The 20,953-nt window shown below is 41.3% G+C and overlaps 1 protein-coding gene across 2 annotated transcripts; it reads right to left on the bottom strand.

Annotated features, from left to right (window-relative positions):
• Positions 1–627: 627 nt before the first annotated feature.
• Positions 628–16,975, bottom strand: LOC100025955 (zinc finger protein 383-like). 2 transcript variants are annotated; one of them, XM_056796654.1, is made up of 5 exons: positions 16,468–16,975; positions 15,602–15,727; positions 7,823–7,949; positions 6,438–6,533; positions 628–5,495 (listed from the first exon to the last, which is right to left on the bottom strand). In XM_056796654.1, the coding sequence occupies exons 2-5, from the start codon at positions 15,632–15,634 to the stop codon at positions 4,153–4,155; spliced, it is 1,599 nt and encodes a 532-aa protein (XP_056652632.1). In that variant the 5' UTR covers positions 15,635–15,727; positions 16,468–16,975; the 3' UTR covers positions 628–4,152. The 2 variants fall into 2 exon arrangements, with proteins under 2 accessions (XP_056652632.1, XP_016278167.2); XM_016422681.2 differs by lacking the exon at positions 15,602–15,727.
• Between the last annotated feature and the right edge of the window lie 3,978 nt (positions 16,976–20,953).

Below are 20,953 nucleotides of genomic sequence, written 5' to 3'. Positions count from 1 at the left end.
CACAATAACTTGTTCCCCAGATGGTTCCTTATCCTTGGGAATTCCAGAGGAATCTTTAAATTTACTCCCTGTAAATCTCTCTCTCAGAGAACCAAGAGGCAAAAGAGCCTCCCACTTTTGAAATACCTAAAGATATACTGGAGTCTCTTTGGGACACATCTTCTTCCAATGTAGGCTTACTTAAATCTGCTGTTTCTGTACAGATAAAATCTAAATCTAGCCCACTTCCTTCCATTCCTCAGTATCCCCATTTCAACCAGGAGGCAATTGAGGGTATTACACAAGTTATTAACTCATTAATTGATCAGGGAATAATAATCCCTTGCAAATCTGAAAACAACACACCCATCCTGCCGGTTAAGAAAACAAAAAGAGAACCTGATGGCAAGTACCTCTATAGATTCGTACAGGATCTGAGGGCGGTGAATAATCATGTTAAAAAGAGACACTCCGTAGTTTCCAAAATCAATACTATTATTTCCTCTATTCCTAGCACACCTACATACTTTACAGTAGTTGACTTGTGCTCAGCTTTCTTTTCCATACCTATACATGAGAACTCCAGGCATATTTTTGCTTTTACCTGGAAGGGCTCACAATATACATGGAGTTGGCTGCCACAGGGTTATGTCAAAAGTCCAAGTTTATTTGAGCAAATTTTGAGCCAAGACACAAACAATATAACATTTAAAAATAGTAAATTAATCAAATATGTAGATGATCTACTCTTGGCTTCAACAGACGCAGAAACATGTCAAGAAGATAGTAAACATTTAAGCGTGCCTACTACTAAGAAACAGTTGAGAGCTATTTTAGGAGCAACAGGGTTTTGCAGACAATGGATTCCTTGCTATGGGGAAATTACTAAACCCCTTATAGCACTAACAAAAGATTCAGTTCCTGAACCCCTCAAATTAGAGCCTGAACACTTGTTAGCTCTATCAGATCTAAAAAAGGCTATCCTGTCTGCCACTGCTCTAGGCATCCCAGATTACAACAAACCATTTACTTTGTATGTGCATGAGTGAAGAGTAGATTCTGGTGTTTTAACTCAGACTTTGGGACCTTCTCAGCACCCAATTGCTTATTTTTCTGCTCAACTGGACCCAGTAGCATCTGGAGCACCACATAAAATCCAAAAATCATGTTTAAAAAACCCTTAAAATCAGTTGAGATATTTAGCACATTAAATTTTCCAACGGTTGTTATAGCAATTGTAACTAGTTCTGAAGAAGTCCATCTATCCTCTATGTGACAATTTACAAAGGTAAAAATACAATGGCTGTTTTTTCATATATGGGCTTAATTACTATGATCTCAATATAGTTATAGGGAAAAGCAATAGAATTTTAAAACTCAGCACATTAAATGAACAGTATAACAGAATAATATTGAATCCAGTAATATATGAATTTAAAATCACAAAATTATATATTAAACAAAACAATCAGGAAAATGAAATAGAAATACAAAGATTTTTATAAACCATTGGAGTCTGAAATACCTTATCATTATCTCTTTAAAGTTCCTTGGGCTCTTATCCATTTAAATGTCTATTGTCGGAAGGCAGAGTGGTAAACGCTAAGCAATGAGGGTTAATGGACCCATCCAGGGCCCCACAGCTGGAGAGTATCTGAGGCCAGATTTTAATCCAGGACCCCATGTCTGTAGGCCTGGCTCTCAGTTCGCTGAGCCACCCATTTGAAACTTCAAAGGTAAAGTTGAATCTTTGGGCCAAATCTTTCTTCTGACACGCAGGTAAATTCAATGAAATTACCAGAACAGTCAAAAGGTATCCTTTTAAATAGCCCATTGCTTTTAAGTTCCTGTTTGGAAAAGTCTGTTTCTTATCTCCCTTTTCTATCTCTCCTCCTATGATCTTCCCATGTGGTCAATACCCCTGTTTTATACCAGCTGGTTTTTGATCCTGAAGAAACTAGATCTGCTACCAGCATCCTCAGTGCTGGGGCTGGGGCGATGAGTCGTCAGGGTCGGAGGCCAGGTTTTGCTGGACTGGAATCACCTGGGCCAGATGGACAAGAAACCACTGGGGTGGGCAGGGACAAGAACACAGGGCCGGGAGCCAAAGCACCAGGTGAAGACGGAGAAACGTCAGGAACGGGGGCTGCAGGCAGGGAGAAGCAGGCAAGCCGGTGGGAGGGAACGGCTCAAGAACTTTGAAGCACATGGCTGCTGACAGGAGTTGATCAAGATGGTTTTCTAAAAAAGCATCTTGAAGAACGTAGTTAAAAAATGTAGGCAGTAGCTATTAAAGGCTGAACTAAAGATCAGTAAGGAAAAGAATCAGAAGATTGAGAGTATTTCATTTTTCCGTTAGGTTGCCAAAATTGTTAAGATTAAAATTTTTGGAACTGAGGAAGGTAGAAATTAGTTTCTCTCTGCAAGGAGTATATTTTAAGAGGTTTATTGAAGATTAAGGATAAAAGAAAATATGAGATAAGAAAGCACATGTCTAGGCCCACGGGCCTAGACAACCTCACCTACATTATGAAAGGAGCCGTGTCTGCTTGCAAGTGGAAACAGGAAAAGCCCACAAAAGCCTTTACAATCAGGTTAAACACCCAATCTAGATCTCGGCCCAGGTGAGAAATCAGTGATATTAAAAAGCATTCTGGAGAAGTGGACCAAGGACTTCTGGGGATTGCTGTGCTGGATTCAAGTCCATTTTTGTAGAATGAGGGTACTTCTCTGAAAATAATGATTTCTCAAAGGGGCATGAGATTCCCTTAAAAAAAAATGTGTCTCTATCAACATCATTCCCAGAAAATGGGGTACCTTGCCTCTTGTTTATGAAGCAACTTGGGTCCTGTTTCTCCTTAGCCTGACAGCTTAACCTTAGGATGGCACCTGAGTGTCCATTATTTGACATTTCCAAAAATAAGGTGGTCTTGGACATCTCAAATTCTCCTTTATTACATCATCACAGGGGTGGGACTTATGTTCACACCCAGAAATCAGCCAAATGCATCATGAGTCTGACACCATGGATAGAATGGAATGAGCAGTAGGGCTCAGGTCCCCATCCTTCAACATCTTTCTCATGCATTCTTATTTTGTTTCTATGAGATCTATATGTGACAGCAAAAGACAGGAAACTAGGGCCAATTAACTAGAGTGAGAAAAAAACTTTAATACACAAATGCCGGCAAATAGTGAAGAATCACAAGCATTAGAATATCAAAGAAAAAGTATTATTGTAACATTTTTTCGCAAATTAAGAATATTGGGGTATTTAATGAGGGCTCCTCTTTGGAACCATATATAAAGTCTAGGCTCTAGCAAAAAGACTTTTCTGGTTTTCTAAGTAATAATGATCACCCTCCTCCTATAGAGAACATATTCAATTTGAGAATATTCATCAGGTTTTTCTGCACTATGAATCCTCTGACATGAAGTAAGAGATGATCTCTGGCTGAAAGCCTTCCTATAGGGAATCCATCTGGAACTTCTCTGTTCAGAAGACATCATCTTATATTGAACAAACTCAGGACTCTCCATTTCAATGTCTTTCTTCATAAATGAGAGGAATAAGATTTCAATCCAAAAGGAATTCTCAGTTGGGAATAACATGATTGTTGCCGGAAGGACTTACTACATTGATCATATTCCTACAGTTTCTCTAGTGCAGATTTTCTAATGTTAAATAAGTTAAAGTGGCAATTATAAGGTCAGTATCATGCATGAGGTTTCTCTACAGTGAGGATTTTCTGAAATAAAACAACTATGGAACTTGATTCTCTCCAATGTGGATGCTCTGATGCGTAGCAATATGACTCTTCAGTGTGAAAGCCTTTCCACATTGCCTATATTCCTAAGGTTTCTTTTGCAGTGTGGGTACTCTGATGTACAGAAAGACATTTCCCCACTGTGAAAGCCTTCCCTCACTGTTTACATCCACAAAATTTCTCATAGTGTGGATTCTTAGATGTTCAGTGAGAGAGCCTTTCCACATTACATACATTCATAAGGTTTCTCACTCATGCGAACTCTCTGACATTTACAAAGATGAGATCTAGTTCTAAAAGCCTTTCCACATGGTCCACATTCATAAGGTTTCTCTCCAGTATACATTCTCAGATGTAGACGAAGAGAGCCCTTATCTGTGAAAATCTTTCCACATTGTGTACATTCCTAAGGTTTCTCTCCAGTGTGGATTCTCTGATGATAAGTAAGAGAGCCCTTGTGTTTGAAAACCTTTCCACATTGTTTACATTCATATGGTTTCTCTCCAGTGTGGATTCTCTGATGTGAACGAAGAGAACCCTTCTCTCTAAAAGCCTTTCCACATTGTTTACATTCATAAGGTTTCTCTCCAGTGTGGGTTCTCATATGTACAATGAGAGAAGCCTTCTGTTGGAAACCCTTCCCACATTGTTTACATTCATAAGGTTCCTCTCCAGTGTGGGTTCTCTGATGTGAAGTCAGTTGGCACTTATGAATGAAAGCCTTTCCACATTGTTTACATTCAAAAGGTTTCTCTCCATTATGGATTCTCTGATGTGAAGCCAGTTGGCACTTACGAGTGAAAGCCTTTCCACATTGTGTACATTCATAAGGTTTCTCTCCAGTATGGATTCTCAAATGTAGACGAAGAGAGCCCTTCTCTGTGAAAGTCTTACCACACTGTGTGCATTCATAAGGTTTCTCTCCAGTGTGGATTGTCTGATGTGAAGCAAGATAGTGTCTCTGTGTGAAAGTCTTTCCACACTGTGTACATTCATAAGGTTTCTCTCCAGTGTGGATTCTCTGATGTATAGCAAGACAGCTCTTTCGTGGGAAAGCCTTTCCACATTGTTTACATTCATAAGGTTTCTCTCCAGTGTGGATTCTAAAATGTCTGGCAAGATGGCACTTCCGAGTGAAAGTCTTTCCACATTGTTTACATTCATGAGGTTTCTCTCCAGAGTGGATTCTCTGATGTCTGGTAAGGTTGGTACTAACTGTAAAAGCCTTTCCACATTGTGTACATTCATAAGGCTTCTTCTCTCCAGAGGGGCATATTTGATTAGAACAAAACTCAGAGATTTGACGGCAAGGTCTCCCAACTTTATTATTCACAGTAAGCATCTTTTTACGTTTCCTTTTTGGATGGCTAATGAGTTCTAAACTCGAATCAAATGCCATTTCACCTAGGTTACCTTGATACATGAGCAATTCAGGAGGTTTCTCTGGCAACTGAATAAATTCTACTTCTTCAGGAAAACATGTGCTGTATTCACTATTCTGAGAAGAATCATTTCCCAAGTTCAATTTCATATGCTGATTTAGTACTGAATATTGGCTGAATTTCTCTGCAGTTTCAACAAATTCATAGTCACTCATTGGAATTTTATTTACCTTATTATCAGACTCACAGATTTCACTCACAATAAAGTCACAAAGACCCTTATTGATGAACTTCTGGAGGCGAGATCCTTCTACAAATATATTCAGGTTGGTACATCTCTCCTTCACTTCAAAATTAGTCTCTGCCTCTGAAGAAAATAAACTATGATATAAACACAGAAGGAAATCACACACACACACAGCAATGTCAGTTTTTTCTTCCACAGGTCAAAAGGAGTTTTCAAACTTAATCAAAACCTGTCCTTGGATACACCATTTTGTCATAACTCTAAGACGGGTATTAGAAATATTTTCACATAAGAAAAGCAATGAAACCACTCACATGAACTCAGACACAGGCAACCTCAAGATTCTCCTCACACTCTGTAATTCATGTCATAACAATGCAGGACTGACTAACCAACTTCTTTGCAGCTAAACTACGACTCAAATCCTGAGACTGAGCATGCTTTGTCCACAGTATAGAATAGTCTTTCTCCAATGCCCTTTCTATCTTTCCTTAATAAGTCAATATTTAGGGGGAAGCTGGGTAGCTCAGTGGATTGAGAGGGAGGCCGAGAGACAGGAGGTCCTAGGTTCAAATATGACCTCAGATACTTCCTAGTGAGGTGACTCTGAGCAAGTCACTTAACCTCCATTGCTTAGCCCTTCCCAATCTTCTGCATTAGAAACAATGCACAGTATTGATTCTCAGACTCAGGTAATCTGTGATTATTTTTTTATTTTTGTCTATCTCTGGTAACCTTATAAATATTCTGTTCTCATTTTTCAGGCTCAATCACATGGTCAATCTTGCTAAATTTTACATGTTCAGCTGAGAATCTACCTCACTTATGCAGTAATTCTCAAAGTGGTATATAAGTTTTCTTTTTTCTCTACAGAGAAAAGATATTTCACCATTTACTCTACCATGTTAACTATTTAGACTCATATCCAAACCATCTCTCAGGTAATGAATAGCTTGATTCTGTGTTGGCCTGTCACTCATCAAAACTAGCACTCCCTTTACAACAATAGATAAAAGTCTTTTGGGATAACAGCCGTCATGCATCTGCTTTCCCCTGACTCACCTGGACAGGAGACCCATTGGTCTTTTTGTTCTGGCAGCGATGGTGACTGCCCTTGCTGAAAACAGGTGACAAAATTTTCTCGGAGAACTGTAACCCCTGCAGAAAAGGAAAAAGGAAGGGATCAGGAGAGAAAAATAAAAAATTGGATCCCCACAACAGAAAGAGGGCATGCAAGTAAAGGCTACAGAATGGTTTTTGTTGTATTCATTGTTGGGACATTTCCAGGAAGGCAGAGATCAAAGAACACATTGGCAATCAGGAAACTCCCATCTGGATTTACCTCTTGTAATACAAGGATAGGCACATTACTTCACAATCTCCATTATCTAGAAATTAGAGGTAGGTTAAGAGGTCTGTGAATCTTGAATTTCTCAGACTTGTGAATGTTAAAAAATTCCCCATAGGGGAATTCTCCATTGGGACAATTCCCTATTGGAACCATTCCAAATTTGGACAGTGAGAACTCTACCTAGATCAAAAAGGTGAAGATCTCTACTCCACCCATTCTTGAGCCTGCTTTAGGGGAGAAAACTCCTTGCTGAACAATGAAAAGTACTTAAACACATACTTAAGCCATGCGTATTTTTAGAAATAATACAAAAGGGTGCTAAGTACCCATAAAGGTCAGGCAAACTTAAATGGGACAAAGAGGTGAGAAACATACTGAGAGATTCTAGCCTACTCAGGTGTGGATTACTAAAAGGATTAGTCTACTCAGGTGTGAATTCAGAATGAGCTGTCCTTTGGAAAACTTCTACTGTGATTGGTAGATGGAAGAACTTAGGGGAGGTGACATAGGAGAAAACCCTCTATATAAGAAGAAGAACAGCCTGTTGAATAAAAGTCTCTTGAAAGACAGTCTCTAAAGAGGCTGTTAGAAGGAGAGTGCTCTAAGGAGGCTCTGAAAAGACAGCCTCTAAGGAGTCTCTTGGGAGAAGCTCTTGAGGACAGAAGAATCCCTCTCTAGAGAAGGATGACTGGCTGAACTGGTGTCTATACTGTTGCTTGGACAGATCTTGTGGTGAGTGATTAAGGACTAACTGATCTCTCTCTAAAGACTCAGGTCTAAGCCATGTTGGCTTAAGGCCCTTCAAATTTATTCCTTTCTTACTCTTTCTCTCTTTTTAAAATTCCTCGTTGTATTATTAATTAAAGTCTCTATAAAACCCAGTTGACTTGGGTATATTCATAATTGGGAATATTTCCCTGGCGACCACCTTAAATATTGATTTTAAAACAAGACACTGTAATGAAAACATATTTCCTGCGGCCACAAATTTACTCACCCACTCTTATATCTACTATAATTTATATCTTCCACTATTTTAATCACTACAGTTTAAGGCCTTCACCTAATTTAACTCTTACAGTTATATGGTCCTTACCCACATATTGTAGATTCTGCACATTCTCCAGCATGACCTCTTTGTACAGCTCTTTCTGAGAATGATCCAACAGGCACCACTCCTCCTTTGTGAAGTCTACAACCACGTCCCTCAATGTGATTGACCCCTATAGCAACAAGTCATGAGATTTAGAGATTAAGCTGAAGAATTCAACTAGTCTGCTCCTGATCAATGTGACAAGGAAATCACTTTAAAAGACTGATATATATTAATTTAAGGTCGCCAAGGAATTCAGCTATGTAATTCCTAAATGAAAACTCAAGTCAGCCATCAACCTTTTATAGAGTTTAATTACAAACAGGAGGAAGAAAGGAATTAGAGCTAGAGAGAGAGAGGGAGAAAGGGGAGAGAAGGGAATAGGGCTTAAATACCCCTTCTGTTTAGGCTGGGCCAAAAGGCCCAAGCCCTTAGATAGCTGGGGCAAAGAAAAGAGATCAGTCCCTATTACTCACGTGACCAAAATGGAGAAACAGTCTCAGAGGCCCCCACCTTCAGCTTCCTTCAGAGCAAGCTTCTCAGAGCACCTCTCCAACCACTCAGAGCCAAAACTCTCCAACCACCCCCCCCCAGTCCTCAGACCCCTCTATCTTTAAGGAAACCATCCAAGTTCCCTCCCCTCAGTTCTCACATCTACCAATCACTGTCCATCATTTTCCCTGTGCCAGTGGTGGCTCTAGCCTAACCCAGGACCGCCCAGAGGTCTGTGGTTTTGCACATGTCTGTTGAAGGTCATATTCTCAAATAATTAAATCTTGATCTTTTGCTACAGCCCTTCCTAAATCCTGTTACCCTGAGTAGGGTAGAGATTGGAATAATTAAATTTTGATCTAGGCTGCAGCCCTTCCTAAATCCTGTTAGGACTGAGTAGGGTGGAGATTGATTCCAAGTATCTCCATTATATCAATTCTAAAATCAATCATGACTCAAAGAAATTCCTGTTCTGTGCTTAAGCATAGGTCAAAGCCCTTTCCATTGTTCAGCAAAAGGTTTCTGTCCTTAAGTAATCTTAAGAAGGGAGGAGAATGACCCTCCCATGCTAATGGGGTTCACATTCCAATAGACTATCAAAAGGAAATTTTTCAAGTATGAAATTTCCCAATGGTGAAATTTCCAACATTTATAAGTCTAAGAAATTTTGAGGTTTACATCAACCAAGTGCAGAAAACTAAAGCACACAAGTAATTTACCCCCAAACTCATAGCCTTGAAGAATGTCCGAGCCAGCATTTATTCAGAGCACAATGGAATATTGACAAAGGCATTTTGTATCTGAAGTAAGAATCATGTTGGATGAATAAAGACTGTAGAAGTGTCTCACTCTGAAATGCTTTTCCCTGTAGAATTAGGGAGAGGGTATGTACTTTCTGTGGGATGTAGGAAATTCTCCAGAGAAGAGAGGTGATGTGAAATTCCTCATTAAAAGTATCAGAATTGATCCAGTAAGAACATTTGTATGAAATTTTTGAGAAGGTAGCAAGGACTGCATGTCCTCAGGGGAAATATTACCAGTGATTAATGAGGAGAAAACAAAGAAAAATTCTCTACTGAATTTCCTAAGAGGCTGAAATACACTTATCTAGATGAAAGCATAGAGGATTCCTCAGTTATACATAGGATGAGATTCTGATTCAAGCTGAAGTGAAGAAGAGTCTCCTATTATATTCAGCTTAGCAAAAACATTAGGTATGATATACCTTAATCAAAATATCCTGTCTTTGCTTTATGATGAATGTCATTTTATATTTAGTTACATAGAAAGAAGAATAATTATAATGGCAAAGGGAGGAACTCTTCACCTTTTAAAAAGAGAATTGCTCCTGACTAATCTGAAGAGCATTCAAAGGGTTCTGTTGGAAAGGATGAGGCCAGGTGATAAGAGCAGCAATAACCACTAGCAGGAGCAGTAAAAGGCATTCAGAAATAACCGAGAACTGGAAGGCAGAAAGATCTCAGCCCCAAAGAAAAGCAGAGAAATCTGGGCTCAAAGGGAAGAATGCAGAGAAACTTCAGGTCCAAGGAAAAGAGTTTCTTGTTTTGAAGGAGGCTACTCTGAGTGGGTCCTAGGACTCCCCACTGCCCCACCTGTCCTGCCTCTGAACTTCCAAGATCAAAGATATCCTTCAATGGCACCCAAGCCCAGGATCTCAGGACCCCTTTTGGCCTCTTCACCCCAAGCTCTGCCCTCTATTATCTGGAATGCCAATGCCAGTCAAATGAGCACTCTTCAGTCTAGACTCCTACCAGGCATCTACAATACCCCAGGACTTGGTTTGCCACCTGGGCAGTCAAGTACAAGGCTGGTTACCCTGAGAGCTCCCGCCTTATTTTCCTTCCCTCTTTCCATATTCCCTTTCATACTCCAGTGACCCTGGAGACTTGTTCCTCACATGAGACTCCATCTCCTGACCTCACATTTTTCTGTCCTCCTTTGGCTTTTCCCCCAGCCTTTACTGCTCTCCCTACTAGGCTCTGCCTCCTGATTTCAATAGATTCTTTCAGGACTATAATAAAATGCCATTTTCTTTGTCCACTCTGCTATGGATGTGGGGGAGCTCGGGGAATAAGGGAGGGAGACAACATGAATCATTGGGAAAATTTATGTTAAAATGTGTTATTAAAATTTAACAAAAATCAAATCAAATTTGATCTTCTGCAAGTAACCTTTATGGATCCATCTTCTTCCTTTGATTGCCTGCAATTTATCTCATACATATTGAAAGGAAAATTCTTTTATTTCCTTTATATTATTAATCATGAAACAGCTCATCACAGATAATCCTTTATACAAGTAACTGCAATTATAGTTGTTAGGAGTGAGATCTATTTATTCATTAATTGTGTATATCATTTATAATTATAAAATACTGGCCATAGTATTGGAAGAGGTAGTTTGGTGTATTAGACTACTTCAGCAATGAATATGGAAGACTTCTGTTGGAAGAATAAAAGCTTTAGCTCTATGTAGTTATCTAGAGAAGCAGAAACCCATGTAGCAAGGGGTGGATTCATTGGGAGGAGAGTGTCCAGCTGGCCTGAAGAGATCACACAAAAGCTATCCAGGGATCTTCAGAGTTTCATCATTTCATGATTTATGACAGCTAGAAGCTCCCCAAAGAATTGCGGTCCAGAAAGGTTACTGTGACCTAAATAGTGTGATGCTTCTGGAGGATTAAATACATTTTCTGATCTCAACCTCGGGATCAACTTAGGACCTTGTCCCAAACATCACTGCATGGTTCTGAACATCCTATGAGCCTTCTTCTGCCTGGTCAGTGACTTATGCTAATTACCGATGAAAAACCCACAAAACCTATGATTGTATATGTATATGTCTATATAAATCTTTGCTCCCGGCTGGGGGTGGTGACAGCTCTAGCTTTCATTTACCACAATTAAAGGTTTGGACCTTCAGCTCAGAATTATGGCCCAGACATTTCTTTATTTCACACACTTCATCAATATGATGTGATTAAAGCAAAAATTCAGGATTCTCAGATCCCTTTGGAATAAGTTCTGGGGATTTGCAAGAGCTTTTATTTTAGAGGTTCTGTTTTCTGACTCCTCATTAAAGATCTCCTCTGAGCTGAAGTATGCTCCACCTCTTAAGAGGTGACTCTTTTTATAGGCTATTTTGTCAACTCCTGTTATGTCAGAGATATTGCAGTTCCCATTTTTTTCACTATAATTCCTAATGAGTCACGTGCAGGGTCATAGAAAGACGCCCACAGGGGTAGTTTTGTGACTCCACCAGAGTTCAGTTTGTTTAACCTGAGTCTTCTCCACAGTTGAGGCGACTTTGTTTATAACTGGCTGCTTTCTAGGTCTTCTCAGAAGGGAAAATCTATATAGGTCTACTGGACTATTCCCTATGCAAGTGACTGAAGGGATTGTTATTCATGATCTCTAAAAAGAATTTACCTTTGAGGGAAGTCTAAAGTAGTTTATTTGATACAATTGCCTCACAAGACCTCAAACACAGTCTGTAAACTTCACATTATTCTTTAGGAAACTAGTTATTCCAGACCCGGGTCCAGGAGATCAGGAGCAGAGACTATCCCTGGAATTGTGGGACAAACAGGGATTACCCAGTGACAGAAGGTGTCACACTGGAGCATGGATGAATGACAGTGCTTGTGCCTGTCTGTCTGGAACCTGGGCCTGCACATTGTGGAATAGAGAACATACAATGCATGCAAGACAGAAAGCTGGAGACAGAAGCTCTCAGTCAAGTGACAATTCCTTTTGAAATATTACCAGGAAAGCAGTTAGAGCCAAGCCAAAGGCTGAACTGGTCTGGACTTATTCTGAACTGGGCTGAGAGGCTTTTGGACTGAGCATTTTGGCTGCTGGTGGCTGATGGTGGAGGCCCTGAAGCTTTGGCTAGTTGAGGTTACCTGGCTAATTGGCAGAGAAGAAAGAAGACAGTTGTCCTATTATCTCTTTGACGGACTCTGTGTCAAAATTATGACCGAACTGCCATACCCTCAATGTCCTCCAACCTTAGGCTCCCTGTAGAGAATAGGGAAAACCCCATCCATCTTACCTTGTTCTCCATCCTTCCTGTCTTCCCCAGTATACCCTTACTTGAGAAAAGAAAAGAGTATCTTCTCCAAATCTCATAGTTCACATTGAGTGAATTGCAGACAGGGGAGGGAAAGATGAAAGGCTTCTGAGGAGGGGAGAAAGGGAGATTGAAAGGGGGAAGGAGGTGAGACATAAAGGGAGCAAGGTTGGCACACTTTGATCCATTAGTTAGTAACTATCAATCCATATACACCCATAGAATTACTATCTATTACAACATTCAGGCAGGGGCTAATAAGGTCCTGGAAAATCTCCAGAACACATTATATATATATAGGGGCAGATGGGGCTGACCTTTGAGCTCAAACTGAGGGCAAGCAGTGATAACACCCCTGGAGGCTGGGAAAAACAAAAGTCCCAGTGCTCTTGGATGTCACCTTAGGAGAGCTCAGCCAGGTCTGGAGAATTATACCTAGATTTGGAGTACCATTAACATTAGACTCTGAGAAAGGATCCCATTTCACTCATGACATCCTGAAAAGAGTCTATGAAAATCTAGGAATTATACCAAAATATCATGTGCCTTATCATCCACAAAGTTCAGGGCAAGTAGAATGTATAAATAAGGAAATATGACTATGGTGGGGAAGATCTGTGCTAAACGTCATCTCAAATGGCCAGAGATTCTTCCCATAGCTTTGTTTTCACTATGTAGGATGCTAAGAGCAGATTTACATATATCATCTCATGAAATGTTCTTTGGACATGTTCCACTCTAAGCAAAAACTTGTTAAGACAGTCTATACATCTCTCTTAGGAGGAGATTGCAAACTTACTTCTTACTTAAGTGCTTCACAACAAAGACTAAAAGAATTTCATGCTATGGGCTTAATACGCCCATATCAAACTGATCCTTTGGATTATTCTCTTCATAATTTTGAACTGAGAGATATGGTATATGTAAAACATTTTGCTATAACTTCAGCAACACAGAAAATTTGGTTAGGTCATTATACTATTTTATTAGTTTTTCCACCCTGAGTAAAAGTTTTGGGTAGATTCCTGGTATCATTGTTCACATATAAAATTAGCACATGGTATAAATAATGGAAATGTAGAAATCATTGAAGAAGAAGAAAATGAAGAGATTGCAGAAAGATAGATCCATCAGTCAAATTGAATCTATAGTCAAAAAGATTAGTAAGCAGAGGATAGAAGTACAGAAGAGGATAGAAGAGGAATTAATGGATATTGTTAAAAGACTGATAATTTATAAATTTGAAAGACTGGGGGGGGGGGCAGCTGGGTAGCTCAGTGGATTGAGAGTCAGGCCTAGAGATGGGAGGTCCTAAGTTCAAATCTGGCCTCACACTTCCTAACTGTGTGACCCTGGGCAAGTCACTTGACCCCCATTGCCTAGCCCTTACCACTCTTCTGCCTTGGAGCCAATACACAGTATTGACTCCAAGAGGGAAGGTAAGGATTTAGAAAAATAAAATAAAATAAAATAAATAAGTAAAAAGACTGTGTGAAATTTGCAATGAAGAGGATTACAGGATAAATGGAATAATGAATTTATACTTTGGGATAATGTATTATAGTAAATAATAACAGCCTTTACTCACATACAAACACAAATATATTAACTACTGTGGAATTGCAGAGGAGAAAAGAATGATCCGAAGTAGGGGTATGTATATAGCATTCCACCGTAACATCACTCTTACATAACAGTAACACTGACATAAAAATAGCAAAACAACATGACATAGCAAAAGTAACAACATAATAAAACATACACACAAAACATAAACATGGGTAGATTACATTGAATCACTACTTTTTAAAGGAGTGGAACAATGTATAGTTAGGGTACGAACATTGTTATGATTAGCTATAGATATGTTGTTTACTAACAAAATGTAGTTCCATACTTAAATTTAGTTTTGGTATAGAAATTTAGTTAAGGGAAATATTTTGAAGATAGAGATTAGTTAGGTAAAATTAAGTAATATGAGAATATTAGATACTGAATTGTACTACATCATAGATTACACAACACAAACATATGACATCACATATTAAACAAAATTGTAAATAAATATATAAATATATGTAAAGAGGTCATATAATAGGATTGTAAATTAAGTGTATTATAGTATATGTCTACATGTAAACTATATGTGAATATTAAGTGTATATATTTGCATATGTATAGCATACATGTATATACTGTAGGTATGTACTCTATAGACGTAAATTATGTACATAGCTCACTAATATTTATTGTTACACATATTTGCATGAGTAAGTTTAATGTTTGGTTTCATTTTTCATTGTAAATCTTGTGTAATGTTTTGTTTATTGTAATTTTCCAAAATTTTCCTCAAAGTTTAATGTTAATGTACTGCAATAGTAGTACAATGTTCTTTATTAAGTTATAAGAGTATTTTTCAGTTTGATGTTAGCATGGAAGTCATGTTCATCTTTTGTTTGATGTTATTTGCTGATTTGATTTTGCTTCTGTTTGACTTTTGTACTTGCTTATTAATTAATTTCTTTTCCTTTTCCTTGTTATAATTCCCTAGCATAAGTTAGTGATAGTTAGAGTAAAATAGTTCCGTGCAGGTTCTTTGTTATTTTGGGCAGATTTCTTACTTTAGGTAATTGGTAAGTATTTTACATTGTGCACAAATTCAAAAATAGCCTTTCCAACAAAAGGGGGGATATGATAAAGGATGAAACGTTTGCAAAAACTGCGATGCAAACCTTAGAGAATGACTGACAGAAGCATGTGATGAAGGGTCACATGGGAACCTGAGTGATATGGGAGAAGATTCTATCTCCCAAGGGTCCCTCATCTGAATGATCTGAGATTGAGGCTGGAAGAGGGTTTTCTCCTGTGACCAACAGAGGAATTGGGACTTCTGGATCTCTTCTGATGGCAGTATCAGTAAGGAGACCTCTGGACCTACTTGGACATCTCTCACCTTAAGATCCAGGCCCTATTTCATTGGACTCCTGGTGTGAGATTTGGATATTGGGAAGTTAATGATTATTTTAGTAATAGAGTTTAGATAGTTAATATATATTAGTTTTAAAATTAAGTAAAGTTTATTCCTAAACCCTTATTCCTTACTATACTTCACAAACAATAAATCGAATTGTATTTATAGGTTCCCTCTTCTTCTTTCCTTACCCCAAATCCTAGCATAGCAAGATGGACCCCACTCACCTGGGAAGGGAACCTCAGGGTCCCGGGGGCCATTCCCTCTGGCTCTGGGGTCTCTGCTCCAGACAGATTGTGCTCCTTCAGGGGGGGGTGGGAGCCCCGAGGTGGGGAGACCTGCTCTTTGTACACCTGGGGAGAATTAGGGAGGGGGAGGGCTCAGAGGGGGCTCCCAGGCCCTTCCCTGGCCTCACACAGGGAGCCTCAGGCTTGAAAGGACCTTGGACTGGCCAGGAAGAAGCCTCCCACCCTCTCCGGCGCCATCTTTGCCTTCACTCAATTCAGAAATTGCATTGGCTGGAAGGGGTGCATTGAGGGAACTCCTTGGAGCAGAGGTTCCAGGGGAGTGGGGTCAAGGGGAGGCACTGCAAGGGAAGACTGGCACCAGGTGAGGGCTGGGGAGATCGCGTTGGCATTTCTTTAGTGCCCGCGATCCGAGCTCCTTGACGCCACGTGGGCACAGGCATCCCCCGCAGCCCCATGACTCACAGGGACTTCTCCCCTCGGTCTATTCTAACTTGAGAGTCCCCTTTGGGGAACAGCCCCGACCAGCCCCCGCAACCCCTCCCCCAGCTTCCTCCCGGCTCCGGTGGGGGCGGGGCGTTCTCTCCTCTGGGGAAGGGCAAAGCCCCGGCAAGGCTCGGGTTCCAGACAGAGCCGCCCCGCCGGACACCGGCACTTCTGTGTTTGTCCCCTTGGGGTAATCCTTTAAAGCGGTGGAGAGACACGGACACAGAGAGACATCAGACTCGCCCCACCACACTTACTGACACTCCCAAACACCGCCCTGCCGCACCTCTCCAGTGCCTAGGTGGCGAAGCTCCACGTCTCTCCCCACCGCCTCCTTCCCCCACAATCCCGGGCTCAGTTACCCGCAACGCGGCCACCCGCGTCTTCTCTCCTCGCAGGACATACAGAGTAGAAAGTCTTCTCCGCCAGAGCAGGGAGCTCCGGCCGCGCCTGTGCACTAGTTCACTCCACTTCCTCAGCTCCCTAAAGGAAGAAAGATCCAGGAAACACGAGGGAGCAATCCAGGAAAGGAGACAGCCCTCGTGACATTCCCAGCATGCCCCCGGAGGGCCACAAAGGGAGGCGCCAAGAGGTTCGTGAAGTCATCACACAGACATTCTGGGAAATGTAGTCGGTCCACAGTGGGGGAGGGGCCACACACCAATTGTTCCCCAGCCTGGTGGCTGCAGCCTTCTTCCTCCTCCCCTGTTTCCCCTTCCAGTCCCGCCCTGCATCTTCTTCTTTAGACTGGAAGCTGCTTCAGACTACAGCCTGGCACACAGCAGGTGTTTAATAAATGTTGACTGATCACTCACTGGATCTGTGATCCCCAAGCCTGGGGAGGAGGTGCTGGGATCTCCCCTTGTCACAGAGAAGGAAACTGAGTGTCAACATGGAATCTAGAAGCCCCAAAGTGGTAGCCTAGTAAGATCCGATGAACCCCAACGTGTAGGACTAGCTTGTAAATTGGAGACCCCAAAGCTGGGACTTGTTCCCTGTCCCCTGTGAAGCCCCCCTGAAGGGAGTCTCAGGCTGGCAGTCTCAGACTGAATCTTGGACCCTACAGTAAGTGACAATCCCAGTTAGGTGGGGCTAAGCAGATGCCAAGTCCTCCTTTTGTCTCAGCTGGTCTTCCCCAGTGAATCAGAGACTCGTTCCAAGAAGACCCCCTTCTGGGCAGGGACCACCCTGGTGAGCCTCCACTGTAAGCAGCTCCTTCACACAACCTCTGGCCAGGATTCCTTTCACAAGCTGGATTGTATCCTGTCAGTATAGTTGAAACCCTCCAGTTTCCTGCTAGCCAGAATCCTGTCCATCATCTTCTCCTGCACCCCCGGGGGCTGCTGGAATGGGTTGTCTGTGGCCCCAGGAGAATCTCTGTAATCCTAGGAAAATTTCAATATTAAATTCTTTGACCAGCTGATTGCTCAATTCCAAGAATGAATTTCAAATATAACTTGGCAAAGGAAAAAGCCGAAGGTTAACTTACTTCAGTCTCCACTTAAGTTAGGCTTTTAAATGAAACTCAAGAACTCTGGCATACTTTAAAGGTATGGCTGATACCATGGCTGGGTTTATACCCCAAAGAGAAAATAAGGAAAAACACTTGGACAAAAATATTGATAGGTTTGACCTTTGTGTAGAATAATTGGAAAATGAGGGGCTGCTGTATGATTGGGGAATAGCTGAACAAATTGTGGTATCTGTTGGTGATGGAATATTATTGTGCTCAAAGGAATAGTGAACTGGAGGGATTCCATGTGAACTGGAAGGACCTCCAGGAAATGATGCAGAGTTAAAGGAGCAGAACCAGGAGAACATTGTACACAGAGACTAATACATTGTGGCATGATTGAACCTAATGGACTTTTCTTGTAGGGGTCCGAGAATAGATCACCGAAAGGAGCACACAAAGACAATGCAAGTCAGGCAAAAGGGAAGTTTATTATTAGCATGCTAGGGGCAACTCAACCAGGTGAGTTCTCCTGAAGGAGAGTCTGAATAGGGTTTATATAGAGTATAGTGGTCATAGTTGAGTTACATGAAAGAGCATTCTGTTAATATAGTTAATCAAATTAGCATAACAGGTGGATGATGTCAGGCAGACATGAAGGTGGTCATATCATGTGGATAGACATGAAGGCTAAGTGACTACTTGAGCACTGGCATACTTCAGGGGTCCTGTAATTCTTAGGATCTTGCCCAGAACATTCTGTTGAGGGATATTCTGTCGTCCCAGACAGAGTAAGGATCAACAGAGTGAGGGTCAGTTAATTTTTACTACATAACATTCCCCACTTCTGATTTTTCATAATGAGGAATCTTCCTCATGGCCATGCTATTGGTACATAGCTCAGGAATTGTGTCCAAGGGTTGGTACTGTTGCCTAAGTACCAAAAGCAGGACGGTATTGATATGATCCTTATCGAACTGAACCAAGAGGTTAAGAATATAGGGCCCAAAAGTCAACAGAAGAATAAGAATGATCAAGGGTCCAAGGAGGGTGGAAATAAGTGTAATGAGCCACGGGGAAGATTGAAATAACTGCTGATACTGTGACTGGCCTGTTGCCCAAACTCCTTCACTGGAGTCCAAGCTTGTCTTAAGTGCTGCTACTGATTCCCTAACTATGCCCATATGGTCTGTATAGAAGCAACATTCTTCTCTGAGGGCAGCACAAAGTCCCCCATTTTTAAGGAATAGGAGATCAAGACCTGTCCTATTTTGCAAAACTACTTCTGAAAGGGAAGTAAGAGACTTTTCCAGGGTTTCTAATGGTTTCTTAACCCTTCTAAGATCAGTATTAATGACCTGATGTAATGCTGTCATCTCGGTTTGGCAAAGAACCAGGGAGGTAATACCTGTACCCACTCCACTGAAGCCAAGGATGGCTGCAAGGGTTAAGGCCATCCCCAACTCTCGTCAAGTCCGAGTAGATTTTGACCCTGAATGTTGTAGGGCTAAAAATCGTTTTTCAGAATAATAGATTACCCGGGGGAGGATTGTAACAAGCAAGCAGACCTCACGTGGATGGGTCATCAAAGTGGATTGTGCAACGCAAGGAGTAAGACCAGTTTTAGAACAAGACCATCGAGCCCCTAGAGGGGGAATATAATATTTGCCAATTTTTCCTGGTAGATTTAATGGGGAGCACTGGGGAAGTTTATTAATAATGTAATGTTCCCAATACCAGTACTCTGGCCAGTAAGCAATTGCAAGGTTAGGCCAACTTCCCGATCCCCCAAATCACATGAAGTTGGTTGGTCCAAATTAGAAATATTATAAGATACATTCAAAACTACAGCATCATAATAAGGGGGACGAGCACTTAAGCAAAGCCAGCAAGTCTCGGTCATATTGGATCAGGAACTATTGAGGGCAATAAAGGAGGCTTGAAGCAAAGGCCATAAGGGGCCTTCAAGGGGATCCTTAAAAGGAGGGGGGGGGGAGGTGTCAGAACGGTAGTGTCCAGAAGGATCTGTGGGAATTTTGGGTTTAAAACAATATTGGGGCCCATTGCCTGGAGTGGAGTAGTAGCCAATTCCCTCCCAGGTCGGTTCCGGCTCGATATTGCAGTATACCCCATGTTCTCCCTAACATCCAGGAATCATGAGAGATCTTCTTGGAAAGAGTCTCTGATTCACTGGGGAAGACCAGCTAAGACAAAAGGAGGACTTGGCATCTGCTTACTCCCACCTATATCAAAAGCTAGTAGCAAGCCCACCACAATCTGTTGGGTACCAGCTCAAGAAGGCCAGGAAGGAGGGGGGGCCCTGCTTTGGGTGCGAGCTCCACAGGGTCACAGAGGAGGAGGACTAGTCTTGTTTCTACGAGACTCCTCACTCCTAATATTGTCAGTAAAAGACACCAAGAGTGCAAAGGCCTTTGAAAGGACAGCAATAATAATGCCTCAGTTGCAGCCCAAAGTGATCTTCTATGGCATTTACTAGCTTAATGAGCACTTGATGAAGCCACTGATTAAGAACTGCCCAAGTGAAAGATAGGAGCATCCTTTTCTCTTTCTGTATCACTGTCACTGTCATGAGATTTCTCTATGAGAAAAGGCCATCTTCTAAGGCTCAGGGTCTCTGGTTCTGATGGGCCCAGGGGCCGGCTCTCTTGTGAGGTGGGCCTCCTCTCCACACACCTATTATTTCCCTCAGAGTTCTGTATTGGGGAGATACATTTTTGCCACAGAAGGAATGAGAAGAGCTTTGAAAATGCCGTGTGGCATTCTTTATTACTCAAAAGGAAGCCAAGCTGGCCATATTAGGCCCATTTCCGGGGCCGTGCTCCGTTTCTATTGTATGGTATCTGGAAGATATTCCTTTTAAGTTTCTGATTTTCAGACTTTAAGAAAGAGTTGGTTTCCTTTTTTCTCCTTTTTTACCAGTTGGAAGGCCTGACAAGAATTGGCCCAATCCTTCTTATGTGTCTCTCTTCTGAGGGCTGTGAAGCATGCTTTCATGTATCATATCTGGTCGTCAAGATTCTGGGAAACTATCTTTCCTTTGACCACTAATGTATTGGCAATGCTTTCAGGTATTTTTGATGGGATTTTTCTGTTTCCATCTCTTGTATGTCATTGACTTTTCTTTTTTTTTTTAACCCTTACTTCCCTTCTTAGAATCAATACTGTACTGTGATTCCAAGGCAGAAGAGTGGTAAGGGCTAGGCAAGGGGGGCTAAGTGACTTGTCCAGGGTCACACAGCTAAGAAGTGGCTCAGGCCAAATTTAACCCTAGGATCTCTGGTCTCCAGACCTGGTTAGACTTCACGGAGCCAACTAGTTGCCCCCACCCACCGAATAGACCTTTTTTATTGTGTTTCATGTCCTCTTTGAGAGAT

The sequence above is a fragment of the Monodelphis domestica genome, chromosome 4 (genome assembly GCF_027887165.1).
Source record: "Monodelphis domestica isolate mMonDom1 chromosome 4, mMonDom1.pri, whole genome shotgun sequence".
NCBI lineage: Eukaryota > Metazoa > Chordata > Mammalia > Didelphimorphia > Didelphidae > Monodelphis > Monodelphis domestica.
This window is presented reverse-complemented; position numbering and strand designations above follow the sequence as displayed.

Excerpts from the sequence above, each read along its gene's own strand:
- LOC100025955 (XM_056796654.1), bottom strand. The coding sequence starts at position 15,634 with ATGGCCCCCGGGACCCTGAGGTTCCCTTCCCAG. Across the intron at positions 7,950-15,601 it reads CCCTGAGGTTCCCTTCCCAG|GGGTCAATCACATTGAGGGA; the intron begins GTGAGTGGGGTC and ends TTGTTGCTATAG. Across the intron at positions 6,534-7,822 it reads GCAGAATCTACAATATGTGG|GGGTTACAGTTCTCCGAGAA; the intron begins GTAAGGACCATA and ends CCTTTTCTGCAG.